The 21,804-nt window shown below is 37.9% G+C and overlaps 1 protein-coding gene across 2 annotated transcripts in view; it reads left to right on the top strand.

Annotated features, from left to right (window-relative positions):
* The window catches only part of LOC126375628 (protein split ends), a 173,229-nt gene that overhangs the window by 113,542 nt on the left and 37,883 nt on the right, over positions 1–21,804 (top strand). The window contains exons 3-5 of one of the 2 annotated variants that reach the window (XM_050022621.1): positions 1,436–1,532; positions 2,620–2,764; positions 3,259–3,388. In XM_050022621.1, coding sequence (XP_049878578.1) covers positions 1,439–1,532; positions 2,620–2,764; positions 3,259–3,388 — 369 coding nt within the window. In that variant the 5' untranslated portion in view covers positions 1,436–1,438. Of the gene's footprint in view, positions 1–1,435; positions 1,533–2,619; positions 2,765–3,258; positions 3,389–10,452; positions 10,566–21,804 lie in introns of those variants that run through there. The other variant, XM_050022623.1, reaches the window with a different exon arrangement.

Genomic DNA, 21,804 nt, shown 5'->3' with positions numbered 1-21,804 from the left:
GTCTATGTTTATATCCTAACCTAAGATTGTCCCAAGATGGCGGAAGATCGCAGAGGGGTGAAATGAAGTAGGAGAGGGGTGAAGTAGCTGTCATTTTCTAAACTCGGTACATTTGCGCTATGGTACAATTTTTTTGTATAAACATTTCCGGCCGTGTATCTATGACAGATTTGACATAAATTGTCAGTGCCGTACCGATCCGTCACCAAACCTTGTCATCAAAATTTAAAGTAATCTAAATAATTTAAAGCTATCACTACTGCCACGCCGTGCCATATCATTACTATGGCAACCCCACAATTATTTTTGCGTGTGGCAATATAATTTTATATGTCAAATCAAGTGTCATACTCTAAATTCTGAGGCTCTTTGTTTTGTATGAGAGACGTTCGTCTGAAATAGGTTCTCTTAGTACGAGTAGTTTGTGCATAGATAAAAAGTTCTCGCAAGGAGATTGTTTCTTAAAATCTTCAGCGCTTCACGTTTTGTTCATGCCGTCATATACACTTTAATTTGTTGTTTTCTTTCTAATTATAGCACGTACACATAAAATCTTTTCACGTACACTATGTACGTAGTACGTACATCAAACTATACTACAATTTACAGGAAGAAAACATCTCGAAGTATGCAAACTGAGTGGCTCCGCTGGGGAGTATGCTCTCCAGCGAAGCCACTTTAATTTGTTGTTTTCTTTCTAATTATAGCACGTACACATAAAATCTTTTCACGTACACTATGTACATGGTACGTACAGTAATCTATATCGTTTTCAACTGAATTGGAGGTGGTGGCTCCGCGACAGAGCATCACACCAATATAGATTACTCGAGATTTGAAAGAAATAAAACAAGAGATTCTCATGTCTTTTATGTATTTAATATTGTTTTCAGAATACTTATTGGAAACGTGTGTAAATTATACATAGATAAACTTAGCGCGTAATTCTGTTAAAAAGTAAAAACAAAAGAACACATCGTAGTGTCGCGAGTTAGAATCCCGGCTCGGGCTCTAAGCCACTAAATTCATCATCGTCATCATCTTTCATTGAACAAAGCTGGCGAGAACTGGGTGTATCTGTACACCTCTGCCTACCCCTTCGGTGGTACAGGCATGATGTTGTGTTTTAATTGCTAAACTGAAAATTATTTGTTACGCTGATTAACCTAACTTGAAATGTATAGTAATAATAATACTAATACACCACCCCGGACACACCCCGGATAGTTTATACAAAAAACCTCGTTATACACAGACACTACACATTGACGTTATCGTACACGCGCATCTGTGTGTGTGACTTCTGATTTCCATACGATTGAAGACTAAAGTAAGACAGAGGGGGGTGAGGAAGCCGCTAGTGGGGAGCGGAGAGTTGCGTTCTGTTTCTTACTCTATGCTTTTTAATACTCATGTGTTGTTTCTCTCTCTCCAGCGGATGTCGGCGGGCGGCGCGGCACTGATGTCGTGCGTGCGAGAGGGCTCGCTTGAGCCGCCCTACCGACCGCCGCACACCGACACACATAGCCATGGTGAGTACCCTATATAAACATACACAAAAACAGACAGAAACAGAGACACAGAAATAGACACACAGAAATAGACACACAGAAAGAGACACACAGAAAGAGACACACGGAAATAGACACACATACATAGAAACACAGAAATAGACACATAGAAAAAACACACAGAAACAGACATGCAGAAACAGACACGCAGAAACAGATATACAGAGACAGACACACAGAAATAGACACACAGAAATGCTGCGTCACCTCATCGACGACGCGACGCCGTCTCGACTCTCATGTGAGCAACACGCCCCAAATACGTTCATCTGTCCTCTCGTCATATGCATAATAAAGGGATTGCCAAAAAAGCACGCTCGTGCCACTAATATGGCAAGACAATTTCCCCGGATTTGGTCTCGTGCCAAAGGTTTATAGAGGACCTTGACCCAGGCTCCTTCGGCCGTACAGTTGGCAACAAAGTCGTTAAACACAGTTTACGTCTTTCAGATAATGAATATACATAAACTTATGCCGTTAGTACGTCCCTATTGAGTCGTTATAAATTATGATATGTGTCATTCATTACAGCCTCCGTGGTCTAGTGGTTAGAGAGCTGGGCTCACGATCTGGGCACGGGTTCGTTTCCCGTTGGAGACATTGTCCTTTGTGTGGTAAGGACGCATTTCAGGCTTGAATCACCTGACTATCCTAAAAAGCAAACGATTCCATTTTTCAGAAGGCGCGTTAAGCCGCTGGTCCAGGCTATCGGCCGTAAAAAAATACCTTATTTAAATAATTTATCAGGCAATCAATTAATTCATTATTGCACATCAGTTTTAGGTAAATAAGTATCTTATAATATAATAAAGTACCTTCCTAGCGTTATCCCTTGCTTCAACCCGAAGTTTTGACAGGTCCGGTTTATGGAATGCAATCCCGAGTCGAGATTGTAAATTCGAAATCCTGCGGGATTGGAATATCAATCCCGCGAGATGGACATTGCATTCCCCAGTCCGGTTATAACACTCACTTACTTTAAACACTTAACACTTACTTATTTACTAAAACATTTTTTTTTAATCTTGTATGTTTCCCCACGTTTCAGGCGAAGGCCGCACCGGGCGCTTCCTGCGCGGACTCCGGCGCATGTTCAAGCGTCGCGGCAGCGGCGCGCGCGCAGATGCGTCACCCGACCCCAAGAGCAGCTCCACCAGCGAGCTGCTCGAGGCTGATCGACATGCTAGGAGGAAGTTAGTATCCTTGATATTTACTTGGGCACTCCTTATATAATTAACATTCTTATCTCATGGCACCTAACGATAGAAGTGCGAGGAAGATAATCCGCACTAGACCACGGAGGCCGACTGTATTCTATATGTACATATAACGGAACGGAAGACGTCTACTATTCCGAGCCCCGACATCGAACTGAGGTAAATTCGAACCTTCCGAGCCGTGATGCACGCGTTAAACGGTACGCACCGATCTCGGAGATCCAAATGGGCTTCGACGTCGCACCTTACGAATAAAGCGCGACTAGTAAAGTCACATTGTATAGAGCCTCCCGACTCTCGGGGCTCCACAGTGAGCATAATATATCCTTGCTGGATTCGGCTAGGCTATCGCCTACATCTATGCCTACCGCTTTGAGGATACAGTCGTGATGTTACGTTGTGTGTCGTTACGAATTTTTTTTTTTTTACAACTTTGGTCCTCTAACGCGTAATTATGTCTTTCGTTCCAGAGAGGGAGCGTACGGGAGTGCTTTGTCGGTGTCGCACGACTCAGTGTTCACGGGCGAGCGCTCTGGCGACGAGTCCAGCGACGAGCGACCCACGCCCGCTGCGCTTGCGCACCAAGCCTCCTCGCATCGGGTACGTATACATGTAGGGTGCTGGAGTAAAATTGAAATAACTGTAATACTTAACAGCCTCCGTGGTCTAGTGGTTAGAGTGTTAGGCTCACGATCTGGAGGTCCGGGTTCGATTCCCGATGGGGACATTGTCGAAATCACTTTGTGAGACTGTCCTTTGTTTGGTAAGAACTTATCAGGCTTGAATCACCTGATTTTCCGAAAAAGTAAGATGATTTTATGCTTCGGAGGGCACGTTAAGCCGTTGGTCCCGGCTATTGGCCGTAAAAAACACCTCCACCAACCCGCATTGAAGCAGCGTGGTGGAGTATGCTCAATACCCCCTCCGGTTGACTGAGGGGAGGCCTGTGCCCAGCCACTGCTGGGCACACACGTCCCACTGGACGTGTATAGGCTGTTTATGTATGTATGTATGTAAGGTTTTGTTAAAGAAAATTACATCAGAATGTGCTTTTTCTAAAAAGCGCTTACGTGGTTTTCTTTCTATATAATACTTTAAGGTTTTTCGTCTAATTAAGCATGGCTCCATCACAGCACAAACTGAGCCATTTCTTTTTGACCGTATTCGTAATATTCATAATTAGCCAGTTGTTATAGACTATTCTAAACTATTGTAGACTAGTTCTTATAGTTACTGGAAATATATTTTTTTAAATTACTTCTTTTGTCAGCATCTTTTATTGGAGATGTCCTTATCAATCGTTTCATACACGAACGCTGGTTCAGAGTAGATCGTACTAAACCTTTTCTAAGGACATATCCGATTTGGTCAATATATACGTCCTAGGTCTTCCTCTGCCAGCCCTACCACCACCAAAAAAAACTCTTTTTCTATTAAATTTATTTATGAATTTTAATCAAGAAAACGTTATATATCTGAGATTTTATCACGTTTTTCTATGACGTCACAGTGTGCTTTTTCATAGAAATTCCATAGTAGGTAATTCTCAGGCTCTTTCTCAACTCTTTTAATAATAACTACGAATGTCTGGCAACCCGCAGTAGTAATAAATAAGTATCATCCTATTTTTTTTTTTGGTTTTCCCCGAAGGGTAAGGCAAAGGGAACTATGGCCATACAGCCATGTCTTACGTATTTTTTTCTTGATGATTGATGAAATGATGAAAGGTGATGATAATGAAACCTAAGCCCCCACCCTCGCAGTAGACTCCTACTCCGAACCCCAAACGAATTAACTCAGAAGTCCGCATAAACTTTCGAGTTATGAAGCGGCTTCTTGGCACGAAGCGAAATTAGGCAGATACACTTTGTTTATTAAATACTCCGATATAATAACACTCGCGAATGTCTTCTGACTAAGTTAATGCGATCATTAACCACAAAACACCACTTCGTATTAATTATTTAGATTATTCAATGAAGAAAGCAACTGTCCTGTTCCCGTTTCCCGCCAAAAAGCCATTTCCATACAAATTCCAAAGAAAACTATCGTTTTGACGTTTAATATTTTTTTTTTGTTTTGTTTTACCCGAAGGGCAAGGCAAAGGGAACAATGCCCATACAGCCAAGTCTCATATTTTTCTTTTCTGATGATGATTAATGAAATTATGAAAAAACTCCGAACCCCAAACAAATTAACTCGAAAGTCCGCATAAACTTTCGAAGTTGAAGCGGCTTCTTGGCACGAAACGAAAATAGATAGGTAAACTTTGTTTATCAAATATTCCGATATAATAACACTATCGCGAATGTTTTCTGACTAACTTAATGCCATTATTAACTACAAAACATCACTTAGTAATAATTATTTAGTTTTTCAATGAAGAAAGCAACCACGTTCCCGCCAAAAAGCCCTCTGACGTTTAGTAAAAAGTATCACATTTGATTAAGTTGTCAAGTAGCCTATGGGAGGTTAAAATGGCCACATCGAAGTAATTCATCTAAGAAAGCAATATTGACAGTTGCGCATATAAAAGTAAGTGCGCAATGCAAACAAATGTCAAATAGCAATATTGCTTTCTTAGATGTGGCCATTTTAACCCCCCTGCTCTAAGTAAATAGAGGATGGATGCGGCGGAACAACTAACACAACTAAACAAACTGCAATCTCATTCAACATACATACATACATACATAAACTCACGCCCGTAATCCCAAATGGGGTGGGCAGAGCCACAAGTAATCAAAGACAACTCAATCTCATTCAAATTCGTTCAAATACTTAAAACATGGTTGACATTATAAAAAGAAAGTTGTAAAAACTACAATGTCATCCACTGTTGTATAATGACTGCTAAATATTTAAACAAAATTATGTAGTATCATGATAATGACATTTAAATTATCTGTGCTTGTTTAAAATTACTCGTTTTTTTCTTTTTTTGGCGTGACGCGGTTTGTGTTTTTGCCACCGACAAAATGAAGGAACATTTATGACAAGGTTCGATATTGCAATGTTAATAACAGTGTTTATTATATTATTATTTTTTGTGCGCAATATCAATAATGGTATCTCATTCCAACTCACTGACAAGTTAAATTACCTTCTAGGATAAATTTTCGTGTTACGCCTAGTAATTTTATAAGAGCAATGACGTATAAGGCGCATTTGCGATTTGTTATGTTATGGACTAGGAATCACCATACTGCGACGCGTAACCCCACAAGAATTAAAAAATCCGTATTAGGCCTAGATGCCGCTTTTCTTCCAGCGGGATATTAGTATAAATGTTTAAAGATGTTTAAGGATGTTAGTCGCTAGGAACTTTTTTTCTTTTTTTTTGACGTGACTTATTGTAGATTTGCCGCAGACGCCACTACTACTGAATACAGGGCGTTAGTGACATCCTAACGAATACTGAGGGGACGATTCAGACTATGATTCCGAGTTATATCAACTCGGAATAAGGAGCTAAGAGCACGGAGCTTCCTTCGGATGGCACGTTAAGCCGTTAGTCCCGGCTGCATTAGCAGTCGTAAATAACCATCAATCCGCACTGGGCCCGCGTGATGGTTTAAGGCCCGATATCCCTATCCATCCATAGGGAAGGCCCGTTCCTCGGCAGTGGGGACGTTAACGGGCTGATGATGAAGGAGCTAAATCGTTCCTCTCATTATTCGTTACGGTGTCACTTACAGTCATGAGCAATATCATGTACCCACTTTAGAACCCTGTCGCACTATCATATTTGACATTTAATGAGACTAACGGTTTAATTTGTCAAAAAAGTTATTGTGATATGGATTCAAAGTGTATACATATTAGTACTCTTGACCTTACACCCCGTACAAGTACGTACAGGTAGTCATACGAGTATGTATGGGCGTTAGTGACACCACCATATTGAATGTTAGTTTTATTTTTCATTAATTTCAGTTCCATACATTTGCGACGGAAAAATCCACTTGACGTTTTTTTTTTGTTTTGGTTTTCCCCGAAGGGTAAGGCAAAGGGAACTATGCCCATACAGCCATGTCTGACGTATTTTTTTTTCTTGACGATTAATGAAATGATGAAAGGTGATGATGATGAAACCTAAGCCCCCACCCTCGGAGTAGACTCCTACTCCGAACCCCAAACGAATTAACTCAAAAGTCCGCATAAACTTTTGAGCTATGAAGCGGCTTCCCGGCACGAAGCGAAAATAGGCAGATACACTTTGTTTATTGAATACTCCAATATAATAACAGTCGCGAATGTCTTCCGACTAACTTAATGCGATCATTAACCACAAAACACCACTTCGTATTAATTATTTAGATTACTCAATGAAGAAAGCAATTGTCCCGTTCCCGTTTCCCGCCGAAAAGCCTCCACTTGACGTCAATTCAGAATCATGGTCCGAATAATCCCCCTCAGTATTCGTTATGATGTCACTAACACCCTGTATTGTTTTTGGTGAATGTAACCTACGTACCCACATTCCCGAGAATTGCATTTTCGGGTACAGTGCCCTAACCTGTATTGGGCTGGTTTTATTTAAGTCTATAAATTATGTAATACAAACTGGATTAAAAGAAAAGAAAGGAAAACATGAAACAGTAGGACTAGGGCCCTGTGCTGGGAGGTTTTCTGGCCACGTCTTTCCCTCAGCGTTACAGATTCCGATGTGGTAGTAGTTTTACAGCTAGTTACGTAATATGTAATTTAATTATGTTTGACGTTCAAAAAGCGCTAACTTTGTAAGCCAATTTTGAAAAATAAATATTTTTGAATTTTTTTTTTTCCCTTCGCGGGTTGGAAGGTCAGAGAGGCAGTCGCTTCTGTAAAAAACCGGACCTGTCAAATCGTCAGGTTAGGTAAGCGGACCCTGTGAAAACCGGAATTATTGTAGGGGGTGGTGAACGTAGCCTGAAAAGTCCCTCATTTTTTGTTAGTTACGGTGTTACTGAAGTTAAGCAACTTTCGCAAAGGCTGGTCATAGGATGGGTGACCGCAAAAAAGAAACAAAAAGTTTTCATCTCGAGCTCCTCCGTGCTTCGGAAGGCACGTTAAGCCGTTGGTCCCGGCTGCATTAGCAGTCGTTAATAACCACCAATTCGCACTGGGCCCGCGTGGTGATTTAAGGCCAGATCTCCGTATCCATCCATAGGGAGAGGTGTCCCAGCAGTTAAAACAGGAGACGATAATGGGCTGGTGATGATGACGGTGTTACTAACAAAGAAAAATAAAAATAATAAAAAAGTTTTTTTAGGTAAAACCTACGAGACACATATACATTTACAACATTAAAATATACACACATTAATATAACACTCCAAAGGCAGCCACATGTTTACTTGAATCGTTTCAATCACAACACAAGAGCACTGCAAAGATCTGGATAGTATCAGCAGAATTCAGCTGGACTCCACTTATAGATTATCTAGATTGGCAAGACGCAACGCAGACCTGCTTTATTTGTATTTCAAGTACCTATGCAAGTGTAGACTATCGTCTGAAAGAGCTCGACGAAAAACGCCAAACACGCAATCGTCCCAAACCCATCTATAGCTACACTTTCAACTCAGATGGACAGCTATTCTGCCTCCAATGTGACTGGGTGTTCATAACAAAGGTTGGCTTTTACCAGTCACATTCGAGCGCACGAGAGAAGAGACTGAGGTCACCGTTGTCGGATACGACAAGAAGGACTATATAAGGCTATTTATGGAACTTGGGGAGCTCGGTGGCGCAGCGGTTAACGCGCTCGGTCTGCGATTGTTGAAGTTACGCAACTTTCGCAAAGGACGGTCATAGGACCACAAAAAAAAAGTTTTCATCTCGAGCTCCGTGCTTCGGAAGGCACGTTAAGCCGTTGGTCCCACCTGCATTAGCACTCGTTAATAACCATCAATCCGCACTGGGCCCGCGTGGTAGTTTAAGGCCCGATCTCCCTATCTATCCACAGGGAAGGCCCGTGCCCCAGCAGTGGGGACGTTAATGGGCTGATGACGGATTACTTATTATTAGAAACTACATATAAAAAATGTTTATTTTTAACAAAAAGACGACGTAACTTCAGACCCAGAGTAAACCTGAAGAAAAAAGGAAGGATTTATAATATTTTTTATTGTTTAGAAACAATAAAACTCGAGACCTTCAAGTAGTGGAAAAAAGGTATAGAGCTCATTTAGTTAAGTTTATCTATGACAAAAATAATAGTTTCGCTCACCGCTACACTTACGCCCTCTATTGTTGCTAAGTGAGGGTCTCAACACGCTTAAAATAAAATTAGGAGTCAGCACCAATTTTAATCTTCTAACAATTGTCTTATTAGCTGTAAGCTTGTAGCAGAGTACAAACTCTGCACATACTGGCCTTTTGTTCGGACCATCATCATTTTAAATTACGAAATTCTCATTCCATTCCATTCGCATTTCCTTTCATTTTACTCACTTTTGACTCACTGCATCCCCGACCTTCATTAAAACAACAAGTATATTATACTGTTTAGGGCCGTGCCCTCTAATTCCTAAGTCTTGATTCTTTTGTGAAGTGTGTATATTGTGAACTATGTACGTATATTCCTATCCTGTTTGTGAAGTGTTTTTAATAAACTGTATATATTCCTGTTTGCTTCTAATTTATCACCGTCATCACCGATCATTCCCCTACTCTGCCGGCACGTCGGGATACCATATCCTTACCACCCAACGTGCCGCAAGCTTAACTAACTACATAAAAATAACTTCGAACAGTGTTACGTCTGAAGAGTGAGAAAAAACGAACCTCTAACGCTCCCCATTTGTGCGACCAAGTACTTAATGCCACTTGCGGAAAATCTACAAGTCTCGCCAAAAAGAAAAATGTGGCACAACAAACTCCTAAACAAATATTCATCTTCCTACTTCAATATCGTGTGTGTTCTATTGAATTATAGCTCTGCTCACCCTATTACGGGTGTCATTTGTATCCTATCTCTATAATACAATAGCCAACATAATCCTGATCACATACAAGATCAAACAAATCGTTAGTTCGCAAACAAGCGAAATTCGATAACTCGAGAGATCTCGCGATTTGCGGTCCAAATAGCTGATGAAAACGCCGCTTGTTTGTGTAGACATACTTGGCGGCATCTGAATAACGTGTCACTTTGTTTGTATAAACTGAGTACAGCGTGCACAGGGATAGGACTCTTTCTTAGTAACATAACATTAACCTCTCGACTGTATCACAATTGGGGTAGTCAGAAGTCCATCGCAAGATGAACCACATCTCACCGAGCTTTATATTTAAGTACTTAGACGTACGTATATTTGATTTGATCCAATAATCTATAAATAAAATACATAATATAGCTTCATTATACTCTAATTATTATGCTCATCACAACGTGACCTGTAATGACCCGTGCCGCACTTCTAAAGTAATACTGAATACTGACTGCATTATAGTGATAATGATGCGATATGTTATGTTTACAAATAGTATCTAGAATTTTAGACACATCAAAGCCAATTCTACACGACCGCAGCGTTTTCTTTACTCAGTCGTATCCCATCCACCGTTGTCCGTCCGGTTCTGCTCTCGTGCCCACGACGTTTTTAGACCCGCTCGTGTGTGCGGCCAGTGTGTTATTTTACTTCTTTTTTGCCCACTTTTTATTTTTTTTCCTCCTATCCGACATGGGATGAATCACGCCGCAGTCTCTATCTACATTCGAACGCAATCTCACGTCAAATTCGATAATCGAATTCGCGTTCAGAATGTTCCGTCAGACGGGTTTTTAAGTGTAATTTTCTTTTTTCGTTAATTATTTTTTTGAAGTGTTTTGTGAGTGTATAATAATCTGTGCTGTTTAAAAAGTTCGTTACGTATGGCGGTTTACTTATTTACTGGCTGAAAATTTACTGTTAATTTTAGTTTGTTAAGATTTTTAAGCTTTTTACTAGAGGTTTTAATCAAAGTTGATTATTTTCATTGTCATAAATGAAAATTGGAGCTGAACTAGTTATAAAACTTTTCTTTTACAACTGAATACTGATACGATCATTATTAGATGTGTAAAAACTATAAAGTTTATTAGGTTAACGGTAACATGATCGGTTTTATTTTAAAGTTAAAGTGTTATTTTGAAGTGTAGTTATTTAGAGGTCGAATGGGATTGGCTCAAAAGCCTGTGACTCATATCCATGAATCGATAAAGATTACCGATTGACTAACGTTTGACATTGGGCTGTGAATGCATAAGGAGTTCCGTTTTTGAATTATTTCTTTTTATTTTTATACTTCTTTTGCGAGGTAAAGGATATGTAATTTTGCAGCTAAGGACCTTATTATTATATGAAGGGACGATTGAATATACTTTACTTATCGTGTGTTGATCTGTAACACATACCTAACTTCTTCTTTGTCATCCTTTGAATTTGAATTGACAACGAATTGTTCTTTTCGACGCTGTGTTGTTAATTCGTAACACCTAAATGCCAGATACATAAAACCTAATTATTTCTAGAATCAACGCAACGCTGATCTACGAAACTAACGACCGCTTTCAATAATCTCTCTATGTATGTTTTCGCTTATTTGAGTACCTAACTTTTGAATTTTTTTTACGTAAGTATATTTTTGGCGTCAGATCTGGCAACCCTTTGCCTAGGTTTATTTATTATAATGGCGTGTAGCATCGTGGATAATAAGTAAGGTTATTCTTTTAATTATAATTATTTTGTGTTCTCTTTCCTTTTATAATATTAATTCTCAGTTATTGATCTTTCATTTTACTCACTAAAATCGTATCATTGTATCAAAATAAAGTATTTTCTAATAAGTGAACACCAAATTTGTTTAACGCAAATAAAAAACAAATATATTTGATGTACAATAAATATTATAACCCTACAGTTTAAAAAAAGTGTACCATGGATGGAAAGATTACTTCCCCTTCCCCTCCGGATTCTTTTTTATATTTACGTAGTTATTTTTTCTTGACCATGTTTTTCTGGGGGTGGAAGCCTGGACTCCTAAAACACAGGGTATCCTAGTTTAGGCTCCAGCCTAAACCTTGAGGGGAGGCCTGTGCCCAGTAGTGGGACGTATATAGGCTGTTTATGTTATGTATTTATGTATCCATGTGTTTTTATTTTTTGGTAGAGGAAATAAAGATTTTTTACTTACTTACTGAATTGAAAACGTCCGTAGGTTTTAACTACCGTAGCGGGTACCGGGCCGTAGTTACTTACTTACCTACTCTAATTTGACCGAGGTACTTAACCAGTACACCATAAAGTCCGCAGTTATAGTTAATGCAATAAAATAAAGCAGTTTCTGTTTCACTTAGTTCAATTTCTAACGGTATTTGATAAAGCGGCGGCTCTTAATGCATACGTTTGAATTTCATTACGCTTTTAAAGCGGCTGAAGGTGCATAGAAATAAAGTAAATATGTGAAGGTTTATATAGATGGTCTTTTAGCCAAAGCATTAGACCTTCAGACGGTTTGAATCATCGTCTTCCTATGAATATATACAGAGATGCACCTTTGCCGCGAATGTTCTCAAAGTGGGAATTCAAATTCAAAATATTTATGAATGAATGTTCCTGTTGTAAAAAGTATTTATTAGTAAGGATATATAAATAGCCTCAATCAACCGGAGGGGGTATGGAGCATACTCCACCACGCTGCTCCACTGCGGGTTGGTAGAGGTATTTTTACGGCTAATAGCCGGGACCAACGGCTTAACGTGCTCTCCGAAGGACGGAATCAACTTAGTTTTTCAGACAACCAGGTGATTCAAGCCGGTAAAGTCCTTACCAAACAAAGGACAGTCTCACAAAGTGATTTCGACAATGTCCCCATCGGGAATCGAACCCGGATCGTGAGCCTAACGCTCTAACCACTAGACCACAGAGGCTGTTGTAATAGTAAGGATACTGGCTGCTTTTTCTTTTCAAATGGTTCTTTCTTGTACTCCGATCCTATCTGATCTTATACATATAAAATATCTTTTTACATAAGTATCTTTTCCTTGTTAATGCTGGGAATGTTACTTTAAAAACTCACTGATTATATCATATCAAGTTTTAACAGGGTCCGCTTACCCAAACTAAAGCTTTGGCAGGTCCAGTTTTTTACAGTAACCCAAGAAGCCCAAGCCATCTAAAATCCAAGAACACCCAAACAGGTCACCTTTAACCTGTATTTCGCAGACGTTTGAACCAATTATATCCACAACTATATTAACTAACCGGTTTTGAAAGGCTATCAACTTGTTTCTATAATACATCGAAACATATAACCTAATAGACTCTTGATGTTTGATTTTTCGCATAAAAATCAATTCGCCTACTAGCCGAGGGAAGTGTGGCGTTGCTTTAGATTGGCTCACGATCTTAAACACGCCTAAATATCACGGAAATGGTCGAGAGATGTCGAATGTTAGAAATTAATAGACGGTACGCCTTTGGAGAGAGAGGAGCTCGGTGGCGGAGCGGTAAACGCGCTCGGTCTGCGATTGTTGAAGTTAAGCAACTTTCGCAAAGGCCGGTCATAGGATGGGTGACCACAAAAAAAAAAGTTTTCATCTCGGTATCCTCCGTGCTTCAGAAGGCACGTTAAGCCGTTGGTCCCGGCTGCATTAGCAGTCGTTAATAACCATCAATCCGCACTGGGCCCGCGTGATGGTTTAAGGCGCGATCTCCCTATCCATCCATAGGGAAGGCCCGTGCCCCAGCAGTGGGGACGTTAATGGGCTGATGATGATGATGACGCCTTCAGGCTAGTTCTACACTACATGTTTTCTGCCATTTTTTGGATAAATAAATAAATGAGATGAGGTATACACGATACACGTACAGCACACAACTAACATGCAACTTCTATCGATTCATTCGTTGTAATATTATAAAAAAGTAAGTTGTAAGTTTAGACCTTGTATCGTTGATGTTGTGAGCTACATTACTTCATTGGAAAAAATATACATTGTTTCATTGGAATAAATATTATATGTAGAGTGATTAAAATTGTGTTCTGAACTGTACAGTCATGAGCAATACCATGTACCCACTTTAGAACCCTGTCGCACTATCATATTTGACATTTAATGAGACTTGCAGTTTAATTTGTCCAAAAAGTTAATGTGACATGGTTTCAAAGTGTATACATTTTAGTACTCGTGACCGTACAAACAAATGACAGACACGACGTCGAGCCACTCACCGTAAAGAGACTCGCCGTAGCGCGAATCGACGTCGAGGAGTCGCTGTCAACGCCATTATGACGCGAGCAATGAGCCAGAGAAGCTTAGATGCACATTACAAGCTATTTATCCTCCTAAGACCGAATGTTCTTTATAAATCCAAACCCCATTGTTTAACTATTGTGTCTGGAAATCTCGGTCTTAAGAGGATATATTGAGAAGATAGCGAGTAAACATTTTGTTTTTAGATGTTATATCTACGTTGTATCATCCAATTAATGCTTGGATGTCTGGATGCCTTGAATTTTATTTAATTTTTTAAGTTCGGAGATATTTTTAGCCTTTTCCTTAGGGACATATCGGTCGGACACAGTGGTGGTCGCACCACCAACAAATGTACCTATGCAGTTGACACCTGGGGGGTCATAAAGAAAGGATGCGCAAGCAACAAGACTCCAGGAGGGTTAAAAAGGCCACATAGAAGCAATTCATACAAAAAACAATATTGCTAAATATTTGTGTGGGATATAGAAATACCACGGGATATTTTAAATATCTTTACTCCTTATATTTTAACAAAATCCTCTAACCCGACCGACATCGCACCAAAGGCTCCCCTTTCTCACTTTTAAAACTGCCTTACGTCCCATTCATTAACCATCCTCCTTTCATACCATAAACAATCAAATTCACATTCATTATCCTTCCATAGGCTGATCCCTTATCACCATAAGGTTCATCATATCCATCTTTGGACTTCGTATCAACAGTGGCTGCAAGTTGTCTTTGATTACTTGTGGCTCTGCCCACCCCATTAGGGATTACGGGCGTGAGTTTATGTATGTATGTATGTATCCTTCCATAGCATTCTCACTTTCCTACATTTGCTACTATATTACTTTTTTAGATGAAATGCTTAGATGGGGCCTTCTTAACCCCCCTTGAGTCTTCTTGATTGCGCAGCCATCACCACAAGTGACCACGGGAGGTATCGATTAATTCAACTGCATTATTATTGTTCAAAACGCATAGAAATATATTGGCCCTTAGGGTAGGCATGCTTATTCGCCGACATACGAATTCGACGATTCCATTTTTAAATAAAAGAAAGATTGAAAGAAAATGTTTATTGTTAGAGAACGCCATAAATAAATTAAAAAAAAAACGTGTTTATTTGCTTTAAACGTAGATTTTTACAATACAAGGGCTCGGGGTCTCCTTTTAAGCAAGAAGTTGCTTGTAGTAGGAGGCTCCGCTCTTCCATAACTATTTTATACATAATGTAAACTAATCGTTTATGTGTGCGTGTGTATGTGAGGGTGTGTATAGGTGTGTGTATGTGTAATGTATGTGCGCTTATGCAGTGTATATGTACGTTATATAATTATGGTATTCTATATATTCGTTAGCAAGATAGATTCTACTTCTGCGTTGGTTTTTTGATTTGCCACAATAACATTAACAAAAAAAACACAAAATCTCCAACGTTATCTGATAATCTCTCACCATAGAGATGTTCTACATCCATCCATGTTCATCTTACCATGGCTACAAATTCCCTTCTGTTGACTTATTTTGTTGTAAGTTTCTGTTTATATTTTGTAGACCAAGAATGTAGTGTATTGGTATATATTTTACAGTTATCTACGAGGCCATAATAATTAATATCGTTCAAAAATTAACGTAATAAAGATATAATACGCATTATTTACATACATTTACATAAAGTAACCGAACTCATTGTATCATGCTTAGAAAGTAAACTTAAATAATTCAACAATGCATAGGCGAAAAAAAACTTTTAAACGAGACTTTGAGTCAAAATTGACATCTCATTTATTTTATTCTTGTGATATGCTGACAGGGTACAAAATACCTCCTATTCCCAGTAGTCTTACTAGTTGACTACTGGGAATTTCCTTCCCAATAGACTTACTGAATACTTAGTAAGACTTAGCGTTTCCCATTAGTTTTACTTTACACGACATCATAGGTCATATTTCAGATCATATTTTCTCGATAAACCTATCGAGATTATAAAAAACATAATCCTCGCTCGCAATCTCAATATGTCATTTTATTGAAAAAATTCCTTTTTAATTAGTCAAGAATGTTATATTCATTGGTATCTCCAGAGACGGATAATTAATTGCTAGAACTACGTCGTAAATACTTTAGAATATCTATTTGTCTACTATTAGATATGTTTGCAATGCATTTATTTCTTTTCTTAGGTATTGTTATTGCTGGCAACAAAACTAATTGACATTTATGTAAAAAAGTTTTATTTAAAAAAAAATCAAAAATATTTATTTTTCAAAATTGGCTTACAAAGTTAGCGCTTTTTGAACTTATTTGATTAAAGTCATACTAGTCTGTTCGTTTTTGGTGTGGGTTGTAAGGTGACCAACCTTACCAACACTGGGGTATCGGTTGTTATTGAGCCGCCAAAAGCCCCTAATATACTCGTATTTCTTATAACAACTATAATTATTTATTTGTTTAGTATTTTATACTACATTCTTTTTTACCTTATAAATATTTACGAATAGCTACTTGCCAAATTCATTCTCCCATAGTATCTCATCAGCTCTATCTCTCAACATTATTAATTTCAATGCCCCGTATCTATTGTGGCGTCGCGCTTGGTGCTCGGACTTTCCAAAATTACCTCGTCTGTGTAAAATGTGTACGTAAAACAATTAGCCAGTGTTTTTGGCTCTCTCAGCAATAACGCGTGTGCTTACACTTAGTTAATTAAAAAAAAACTATTGACAGTTCGAATTTTAATTTAAAATTAAACATAGAATTTAATCTCTTTTTATCCTTCATAATTATTGTTTCTTTTTTGGTGTGAATAAAATAAGTGTTTAATAATTCGATTTGAATTAGGAATTGTGTGATAAACAAGATGGCGCGGAGTATAACTAGAGCTTTGAGGACATTTTGGAATTTCACATGGGTGCTTGCAACGAAAGTGTTTTTGGTAATTTTTTTTTTCTCTTGTACTTACATATTGTTTTATAACTAGATTATTATTTAATACGTAGGTAATGTAAATTAATGTAATGCTTTTTAAATATGTAATCATTAAATAAAAAGGTTTAATAAGTGTAAACTGATGTAAGCTATATTTCTTCGTAATCAGTTTTACAAAATGAAGGTTCATTCTCTATAATTTTAAGTCTTTCTTTATTTACCAACTTATTTTTTAGATTAATTAATTATATTTTATTCATATTCTTTGGTAATAAGTGGGTCTTTGAGCATAGTGTCAGAGTAGGCACATAGAAAGAAATGTTAAAGATGATAATACCCAAAGTCTAGAACATATGGCTACTATTACACAGAACGACTAATTTATTACAATTATTTCAATAATGTTTCACAATAGCTTCAATGTGCGGTACGAATAAGATCTGCCAAAGTACTGAAGCCAGTGTTGTGACGCTAGCATAGTGATGTATCAGTCGAGAGTAGGCCAATCAATATGGCCACCCATTATCTCTATGTATCTTATGTTTCTGCTTTACGTATATGTTGTAATAAAAAAATATTTACATATGTATTCAAGTCTTATATAATGCCTCACAATATTTAATATTTTAGACCAACTTGCATAATAAGGACGACACATGTGTGAAGCTACTTACGAGTTTGACTAGCGTGGGCGCACGCGCACCTCATTCGGCCGGTTTTATGGTAGTATGGGGGCAACTTACGGTACTCTCTTGGTGTTTTAGTGCGTTTTCCAGAAATAAAGACAAATAGTGTTTTTTCCAAGTTATCTATACATGTAGATATAGATACGATGAGCGATATCGCATATACGCACTTTAGGACCCTGTCACATTAACGTATTCAACATTTAGTGAGACTTAAAGTTCAATTTGTCAGAAAAGTTAATGTTACATGGTACTAAAGTGTTCCGGCCAAGTAGTTAATGCCATCTGCGGCAAATGTACGAAGTTACGTCAAAAAAAAAGGTACAAAAGTGTTTCGGTATATTAGTAAGTGAACTGTATCTTGCTTGCACTGATGCGTTAGGAGTCTTAGGAGGTAGGAGGGAGAGAGGGAGGTGTTGGGAGGGGGGAGATAGTTAGTATACAGGGTGTTAGTGACACCGTAACGAATACTGAGGGGGATGGTTCTGAGTCAATAACAAGTGGAATTTTCAGTCTGAATATTCATGAAAATTTTTGTGTCTTTTTTTAATTATTTTCAGTTCCATACTTTTGCGACGGAAAATTCCACTTGATATTATCTCAGAATCATGGCCTCAATCACCCCTCAAAGTTTTCGTTACGATGTCACTAACACCCTGTATGTGTCGTGGCCAGATCGTAAAATTGATCATTTCATGATGTGTTCGACCATTTCATGAAATGGTCATTTTTCATGAAATGGCCAACTTAAGTTGACCATATCGTTGAAACGTCAACGTTTAATGATATATTACATCAATCAACGTTTGGCCATATCGTTAATGTGCTGTGTCCATGGTATGTGGTGTAATAAAAATGCGAATAGTCGATTAATTTCTTAGGTTCAAAATTATGTACCTATTCGATATGGAAAATTGTACAATTACATTGATTCAACGATTATAATATCAATCAAGTTTTAAATATAATGGACACCAGCGCCACTATCGGTGGATAATGTTACTAATTTTACGATATGATTGCCAACGTTTGGCCATATCATGAAGTAATCATGCATTTAGTTGCTCATATCGTTAAACATTTTGTGTTCATTGATCTGGCCAAACTACATCATGATGTTTCCAACGAATGATATTCTATTTCATGAAATATGACCATTTCACGAAATAGAATATCATTCGTTGGCCCATTAATATGACCATTTCATGAAATGATCGAGCACATCATGAAATGATCAATTCTATGATCTGGCCACGACATATGCACTGACTCCTCGCCAGCTATGTTTAAGTCCCATGTAATAAGGGCGAGCATATTAATCGGGCACAAATACTGGAAAAAACTTGATATCAATTCTTAAATGTAGAATATCATCTTCAATATTCGAAATATAATGAAACAATCGAAGCACGACCTACCACACATAATACAAGTATAATCTTAAGACAAGATGTTGTTTTGAATAATATAAGCGACTGTGGGCGGCCTAAATTTGAAGACAGATAAAACGATAGAATATAAATTCCATTCAAATTCCGTTTGGGAATTTTCCAACATAATCCTATTATAATTCGTTGGTTGTTGACTTAAGCAAAATTTTGGATAATGTTTCTTAAACAGTTTGTATTGTAAATAAATATGGATGATAACCGCTTAGAAAGCGCCTGTTGGAAAAACTTCGTAAGCTACGCTTTGAAAAATCACATTTTAATGAGCGTCTTGCTGCTCGTGTCTCGTTTGACGTGTGCTGTCAACTTAATTTGCTCGGGTTATTGGTCAATGTAAAATTTTGAGAAGGACGGCATAAAATTGACATTGATTGTCATTGAAAATTGAAATTGATTGTGTTCCATAACTTTTATGCCTGTCGATTTCCCATCCCTTTCCTTATCTGCTGATGAGAAAATTACACTTATAACTTAATATAAAATTAGATGGGCTGCTGTGCCATTTATTTACAATTAGGTGCTGGAATTGGCACCAATATTTATTATACATACATACACATACATAAACTCGCGCCTATTTCCTACCCAGGGTAAGCAGAGACTATAGAATTCCATTTGCTTCGATCCTAACACACTTCTCTTGCTTCCTCTACATTCATCAATCGCTTCATACACGCACGCCGGTTCAGAGTAGATCGTATTAAACCTTTTCTAAGGACATCTCCAATTTGGTCAATGTAAGTCCTTCTCGGTCTTCCTCTGCCAGCCCTACTATCAACTATTATATACTATTATTACTATTTATTATATTAATATAAAAATAATAGAACTTGTCTGGTGGTTAGTGTCAATGCACAACGGCCTGCGGTTTAGAAACGTCATTTGATACCAGCTATTATTAAACCTTCGAGAACAGTAATGTACCGGGAAAAATATACCTTGTTACGGTCACGACTAATAATGTATACACTTTGATACCATGTCAAATTAACGTTTTTGACAAATTAAACAGTAAGTCTCATCAAATGTCAAATATGATAGTGCGACAGGGTTTTAAAGCGGGTACATGATATTACTCGTGACTGTACATACTCACTAATATATGAATAAGACGTGCAGTATTAAAAACCCACATATTAAGTATACTTATTGCTTTTATATATAACTTGTCATGTTTCCGTGCTTCGAAACGCACGTTAAGCCATTGGTCCCGGTTACTAGTCGTTACATGAGCCATGTCAGTATCAACGGTGGCAAGTTGTCTTTGATTACTTGTGGCTCTGTTCACCCCTTTAAGGTGTATGTATGTATGTACATATTTGTTACTTATTTTTCGTCTTTAATTCTTTATTCATTGACATTATTACGGTGACAGCATTATTTTTGTGTGGATTACACGTTCGTTATGTAAAAAATGACGATTCAAAGTGTAACTATGTTACATAATGAATAAAGATATTTTTACATTTCGAATTTTTGAATTTAGTGTCGTTTCTGTGAAAAACTGGACCTGTCAATACCTTCACGTTAAGTAAATATAAATAGAAGTTTAAAAACTAAAACGCAACTACGAAAAAAACGCTGTAAAAAGTATCCCACTTTAAGAAGGTTCCTGACAATAATTATGTAAAAAGAGCTTTGCCTAACTATTAGGCAGATAAAACCAGAATACAAGAAAAAAATTAAATAAAAAAAATCAGCCCGTGGCAGTGTCCTTACTATTAAAGACTTTACAACGGGAACTTTCCTGGGAATTGCACAACTGATTAGTATATTTTATTATTACCTCTTTGCGATAAAATGGATCTCATACTAAATAATAAGGAACTTAAGTGCAAACAGAACAACGGAGAATCTCTGAGAATAGATAGTTGATATATCCTATTGTTATGTTGCGACATCGTGCTGGTTACCGCTTGCACTAGTGATGTTTTGATTGGAGTACTTTTACTATGTACGTAGTTACTCTTCTTCTATAGTGTGGGTTGTGAGGTGAATTACCAACCTCATCCAACCCCAACCCAACCCAACCCAAGTGTCAGGGTTATTAATGAGCCGTCAAAGGCCCCTGACATTGCTCATAACGACGACGCACTTACGTCTACGTAGTAAACGTTAGATAAATAATTTCAATCCGAGTAAAAATGGATGTAAAAAGAAATATCCGAAATAAGAGTTTTGAATTTGAAAAATTGAGCCATCAAAATTTTACCCGGATTAAAACAAGCTCAAAAAAGTTGACAAAAAGTTTTTATAATAATTACAATATTATGTTAAGAGTCAAAATAAAAAAAAAATGAAAAAACAATTCATGCTTTAAAAACTTATTGGTAACCCGCGCTGTCCCAGACTTATAATAATTGAATGACGACGGAAGTCAGCGTTTTTTTCTCGAATTAGTTACTTACTCGATTCAAGATCAATAAAGTATTCGACTCGCATCACTAACTTTATGCAACGTCCCCAATTCTATACTTTAGAGTTCTGTTTATAGCAGTTAGGTAATACGGATTTGTATTGTTAAAGATCCAGCTTTCAAGGTCTCGTGTGATGGTCTATGGCCGTAAAACGAGTCCGTCATTAAAGTCGGTTCTTTATCAGTCTTCAGCCCCCGCGGCACGCGAGGGCTTCGACCAATAGCCGTACAACGTGTATCTACCGTAGATAGCATTCGCTTCGTCTATTGGTCGCAACGATATAATTCGCGCCGCGCCTATATCG

The sequence above is a fragment of the Pectinophora gossypiella genome, chromosome 19 (genome assembly GCF_024362695.1).
Source record: "Pectinophora gossypiella chromosome 19, ilPecGoss1.1, whole genome shotgun sequence".
Classification (NCBI taxonomy): domain Eukaryota; kingdom Metazoa; phylum Arthropoda; class Insecta; order Lepidoptera; family Gelechiidae; genus Pectinophora; species Pectinophora gossypiella.
This window is presented reverse-complemented; position numbering and strand designations above follow the sequence as displayed.